Source organism: Chrysochloris asiatica, unplaced genomic scaffold (assembly GCF_000296735.1).
Source record: "Chrysochloris asiatica unplaced genomic scaffold, ChrAsi1.0 scaffold00336, whole genome shotgun sequence".
NCBI classification, from domain to species: Eukaryota; Metazoa; Chordata; class Mammalia; order Afrosoricida; family Chrysochloridae; genus Chrysochloris; species Chrysochloris asiatica.
The window spans coordinates 1,077,571-1,084,091 of record NW_006408854.1 but is presented as its reverse complement, the minus strand read 5'-3'; the positions used below and the strand labels follow the sequence as shown (position 1 = coordinate 1,084,091).

Below are 6,521 nucleotides of genomic sequence, written 5' to 3'. Positions count from 1 at the left end.
TTTTTGCAAGGAAGGGATTGTAATCATTGAGATGAAACAAAGTACATAATTTGTTGAATGCAAAGTTGATGATACTGTCTGTAAACCTAGACCCAATTTGCAATAAAAAGTTAAAAAAAAGATTTAATGTTAGCAATGGTCAAATTGTCATATGAAGTAAATATCCTCTGTAACCTTGGACTATGATTACTTGCACTGTAAGCAAAAATGTTACTCACCCTATACAATCTATCCATACCAGTGTTACAAGTAAGATCAAGAAACTTTAATTCATATGTCAGAATATAGTCAGTGTGCAGATCTCAAGATCTTTCATCTGGGGCAATATAATTCCAGTTTCCTTAAAAAGGTTTCGTGTGTTTCCTACACATATTGTCTTAAATTGACATTAAATTGTCTCTCACCAATACACAGAGCCTCCACTGGTTAGGAAATCTTCCAGAAATGGATCAGAGAGAAAAGTTCAGTCTTACTGCCAGAATTATCCTTAAAATCCTAAGACAGATTCCAAAATGTTTTGGAAGCTACAAAATGAGAGGACTTGAAAAAGTTCATGAAAAAAAATTTCACTATCTTTTTTTCTCTTATTTCTATTTGTCCACAGTTTTTAAAGATCCTCATATAAGCACCAGCTGCTCCTTGGAAACCCTATACAGGGTCAATATGGGTCAGAACTGACTCGACAGCACTTAACAACAACAATATATAGCACAATAGCACTGTTCTTGTTAGTGGCCACTCAGTTGACTCTGACTCTGACTGTGTATAATAAATTGAAACATTTCCTGGTCATGCATCATCTTCATGATTGTTGGTATGTTTGAGTCCCTATAGATTGAATCCAAGAGTACTAGAGGTCATGTGCACATGGATCAAACAGAAGCTTCTAAATTTAGAACTGGAATGACTTTCAAAATATGATTTCTATGAGGTGTCCTGTTAATAGCACCTTACAGATAAAATTTTGGGAAATGATGCATTTTAAATTGTTGTTCTTAGGTGCCATCGTGTCGGTACTGATTCATAGTGACCCTATACACAACAGAATGAAACACTGCCTGGTCCTGGGCCAACCTCACATCTCTGCTGTGTTTAAGCCCATTGATGCTGTAACTGTTCTAATCCACTGTGCTTTTCAAATTAGAGCTTGCTATATTACTGTTGTAAAACTCTACATTTATTTTCTCAGGATTCCTGTCTCTAAATAATAAATAACACACTAATGTATACTTACTTGGACGATCCTGAACGTTCTCTACTAAAGTAGAGTTAAGTAGTTCAATAAACACAGATTCTGATTTTTCTGGTTCATCATCATCCAAAATTGAAATAGTTATTGTTGCCTCACTCTGGTTAGCTCTGAAAATGACAAATCCAGAAGTTGGTATATAGTCCCTTCCTTGAGTTGCTCTGGCTAAATTGGGTGGAAAATAAGGTGGTTTTTCCATATCATCCATTGTTGCATACATAACTATGACTTTTCCCATGAAGCCTTTCAATCTTATTATTGACAACGTAATGTTCTGGGTGGTTTCCTCAACTTCAGTAGGTCTATTTTTCTCCGAGAAGATGAATACCCCGTAAGGATCATCACTAGCCAAAACTGTTAATGTGGCATTAGTGTGAACTCCTAATGAGCCACTGGAGACACTAAGGATTGACACATAAAACGCCTTATCCAATTCTGGATCTTCATCCGGTAATATTTCCACTGTGATGGTGGCACTTGTCTGCCCAATCTCAAATGTGATGTTGCCAGAGGTAAGGGTGAGATCACCATCAGGATCAGAGTCTATGTTCCAATGTAAAGTCACCTGAGACAGAGCTCCATGATGTCTCATAACCTATGAAATATTTAATATGAAAAGGTATTAAAAAGAGGAAGAACATAATTGACTTAGAGGTTAAACACATATGTTGTTGCTGTTGTTAAGTGCCATCAAGTCAGTTATGACTCACAATGACCCTGTATACAATTTCCAAGGATGGCTGGTAGGTTTGAACCATTGACCTTATAGATAGCAGTCCAGTGTTTATCCTACAGCACCACACCAGGATTCCTAAATACATATGGTAGTAACATATTACATTTTTATTTTATGTTACATAAGCTGTTCTCAAGGCTAAAATTATTTAATGAATAATCATTAAATTTATTAATGAACTGAACATTTTTAGCTTCTAATTAATTGTACCTTTTCTGCAATTCAAATATAGCTAGTAATTAACAAAGTATTTTTTACATTTAAGCATATTCATGGAAATTTTTACATATACTGAAATAAGGTGTATAACTTATTGTAAGAAAGTGATGAGCATTCCAAGACAGATTTGTCTGTTCTTCTTGCAGTAATCCATGGTGCTTTCAATAGTCTTCACCAACACCATAATTCAAATGCATTAATACTTCTCACGTCTTCCTTATTCATTGTCTAGCTTTCACACGTATATGAGGTAACTGAAAACACCATGGCTTGTATTAGTAGTACCTTTGTCCTTAAAGTGACATCTTTGCTCTTTAACACTTCACATAGGTCTTTTGCACTATATTTGCTATGTAAAATTCCTAATAAAGTTAGACAAAGGAATTTTATAATTCTTGGCCCTTTCCCTTTTTCTTCAGCAATTAGTTATCCTTTCTAAAGCTGTTTCACTTATTCTATAATAGTTTATTAGAAATCTACCAAAAGTACTAAAGGGTTATATTTTGAGTGGTCTTCTTCATTTAAGGAGTCCTGGAGGCATAGTGCATTATGCATTAGGCTGCTGATATATAGGATATAGTTTCGAATCCACCAGTACCTCTGAGGGAAAAAGAGGAGACAGTCTACTTCTGTATAGAGTCACAGGTGCTGAAACCTTATGAAGCAGTCTACCTTGTCCTATAGGGTCCATATGAGTTTGAATCATCTCAACAACAGTAGGGTGGGGTGAGTTCTTCATTAATTATAGGAAACCAAAGAAGCTAGCGATATTTCTACCACCTCTGAGTCGTTTAGCAGTGGGATCTTAGAAGAAAGTAAAGTAAACAAACATACAGAGTTGCTATTACCATTGCTGTTGACAAACATTCTGGATTTTCCTTTCTTCCAAAAGATAAAAAAAGAGAGCTAGAGAATTGCACTTCTATACCTGCAGGCATGGCCATGTGACTTGATGTCATTTACTTCCAGAAACAAACTGTAAGAACCTCTCGCAATTCTCCACATTAATACTTCCACTATTAAGGTAGAATCACTTGTTGAAATGTACCTTTGTGCTCCTTGACCCCTAAGTGATTACTGCTTTAGAGTTTGAAATCTTAAGGCTTTTTGCATATGGACAACTCCAGCCAGGAAGAGCTTAATTCCATCTTGTGCCTAGGTTTAAGTGTTCAGATGCCAATTTTTCTTGAGTATCTCATGCACTTCTGAGGACTAAATTGCCAAACTCAGAAACATAATGCATTTGAAAGTGGGTTTTTAACTATTTCCCCCAGCCAGCAAAGGAAGAACAGAAACTCCCTCAGGGGAGTTTTAATAGCTGCAGGTGAATGGTCGCCTGGTTATGATGCCATTCCCCAAGAGTCTGAGACAGACTAAAAGCTTACCTATTTATAATAGTGCCCCTCCCTGTTTCCCTAGACCCTGCATGCATGTGTGATGCACTGCTGCCATCATCCTGGTTGTGGAAGGAGATCCTTTATTTTCTGTACCTGGAGTAGAACTTTGGATTTTATCATATTGTTATATTGATATTTGCTCTCACTTGGGTGAGCTCTTGTGTGTTTTGACCCCTGTTTAAGACTTAATAAAGAGTCTCTATAATATTTATAGTGCTTACGAATCAGGCTGTGAACCTCAGGGTCAGCAGTTCGAAACTACCAGAGGTTCCGTGGGAGAAAGATGAGGCTTTCTGCTTCCATAAAGATTTACAGCCTCGGAAACCATATGCAGAGTCGCTATGAGTCACAGCACACCACCACCATAATATTTATGTACATGAAGACAGAGTCTCTTTTCTCCCTTAAAACATTGCAATGATCTGAACCACTTGTCAACTTAAATTGCATGAACCACTTGTCAACTTAAATCTACTATGAGAAAAAAACAATTTTTTGCAATATTTAGTCAACGAGATTTTGGAGACATTTGGTACTACAGTCTATAGAAACTAACGGAGTCCTAGTATGGCTCTGTGGAATAAAGCACTGGACTACAAGGTCAGCGGTTCAAACTCACCAGTTGCTCCTTGGAAACCCTAGACAGGGTCACTACGAGTCAGAACTGAGTCAACGCCATTTAACAACAACAACTACGTACCAACTAACTTAAAAATCTATGTAAAATAGACTTGTGGTACATCACCATTACTTTCCTTAAAGGGCCAGGAATCCTCAGTATATTAAGATAAGTCTACGTGCAAAACTAAATACAAAAACATAGGCTAAATCACTATTCGTTGATAATTTGTATTTCTCTTATTCATTTTTACCACACAGGGGTAAAAAAAAAAAAAAAGGGAACATATTTTCATAAAAAGACAGTTCTAAAAGGACAAAAAATGTCCAAGAATGATGGAGGAAACTGTACTCACATTTAATATAACAGTGCTGTTCCCACCTTCTGGTTCAGTTCCGCTGACAAAGAGTGACTCCGAGCTAAACTCAAATACACCATGAGCATGGTCAGAGGCTGCAATTGTCACTAGAATTTGGGAAGCCACTCCTAGGCTGGCTGCATGAACAAGTTCCAACAAATAGCAAGAAAATGTTAATAAGTGATTTACAAACCAAAGGAAAAGCCAAGGAACAACTTTTTCAAAAGAATGATTCCATTCACTGAGTAAGCTCTAATTTGTTTTAGAAAGAAAGGCAGACATAAATGGTTGCCACATATATTCATCCTTTTATGACCTCTATCTACTTTGGCACCAATGTGATATACAAGTACTACATAAGCACTAGGAAATGAATAAGGAAAACTTGTTTCTCTTTTTCTTCTCTGTGAAAGAGAACATTCTTCCACACAGAATGTGGGAGGAAGGTCTCCCACAACCTTTGGTGACCTCAGAACATGAGCCAAAATGACGCTTACCTTTATAAAACAGTAGCTTCTCTATAATTCTAGCCCTATTTTTATCATTACATTATGTCATTACAGATCTACTTCTCATGGTCTTAAATAATAAAATCCTGCAAATAAAAATACATCAGGATCTACAGAAATATCTAATGTTTTCCTAAGAAAAAAGGTCAAGTTTAAATTGTGGTTATACATGCATATAAGAAAATAGACAATTTCAGAATTAATAAGAGTAACTTAATACAGAGGTTAGGAATGAGAAAAGGGACAAAATATGAGTCCTGGCAAAACATGAAAAAAGGAACATTTCAGTTTCATTAGAGTTTTACCTAAAAAGCATTCTAAATATTCTTTCTTATTATAGAAAAATATTTGGGAGTAAAATGATGAATCATGTTGGTCTATGAGTACACTTTAAACTCCCTCCTCTTTTCAATATTCCCACCCATTAACTAACAATTTATTCTTTGCATTCAATTTCTCCTTAATTTTTTCTCTCAGTTTATTTAATTAAATACATGTATGTTAGAATCTGTGGTTCTTTTTGAATAGAAAATAAGCTTGATGTATTAACAATAAAAATATAAATGTACTACTTTACTTTTTAGGGTCCTCAAAGCTAAGTAATGTGTTTTTTAAATATTTGCTTTTATAAATTACATCGAAGTAAAATGTGTACAATTCCTGGCTTAAATAATACATAATGGTATTTTTTAATTAAGTTGTACCTATTCTGGAAACTAAATCAATTAAAATGTGACTGTGAATAATTTTTTATTTTTATTAAAATTAGACCCAGGAAAGGACACTAGGTTCGTGGAAGGAGTAGAGTGTAGGCTTCAGAAGAAGGCAGAGATTTGGTTCTAAGTTGATGCCTTTCTGGGTGATGAGTGTAACAAGGTGCCCATGATATTGAACTCATTGTGATGGTTAAGTGAGATAAAATATGGTTAAGTGAGATAACCATATGACAACAAGAATATGACAACAAATGGTTAGTGTTATTGTCTCTACAGTGAGAAATCGAAATGAAAACGTATCATAGTAAAGGCCTTGGATCAACTGCTTACCACGTTTGTGAATAGTTGGGACGAAGAATTCCAAGTCCCCATCACCACTACCACTGCCATCAACCCTAAAGAGTTCAGCCACTTCATAAGAAGACACATAGAGACATAACCCACACAACACACATTGACACATGAGAAAATTAAGATTTCTTAAAACATGATAACCAAGGAGGAAAATGCAGTAATATCCACCCAAAGTCATACATTCTTCCATAGAAAGCATTATTTTAAATAATAAAATTATAGCACTAGTAAAGTTACCAATTTGTTAAGTGCCATCAAGTCAGTTCCAATTCATAGCAACCTATATAGGGTTTCCAAGGAGTGGCTGGTGGGTTTGAACCACTGACCTTGTGGTTAGCAGTGCAGTGTTTATCCTACAGCACCA

At 35.7% G+C, this 6,521-nt stretch overlaps 1 protein-coding gene across 1 annotated transcript in view; it reads right to left on the bottom strand.

The window, feature by feature from the left end:
• The window catches only part of GPR98 (G protein-coupled receptor 98), a 962,819-nt gene that overhangs the window by 840,491 nt on the left and 115,807 nt on the right, over positions 1-6,521 (bottom strand). The window contains 3 exon segments of the mRNA XM_006875701.1: positions 1,235-1,844; positions 4,576-4,715; positions 6,134-6,214. Of these exon segments, the coding sequence (XP_006875763.1) occupies positions 1,235-1,844; positions 4,576-4,715; positions 6,134-6,214 (831 nt within the window).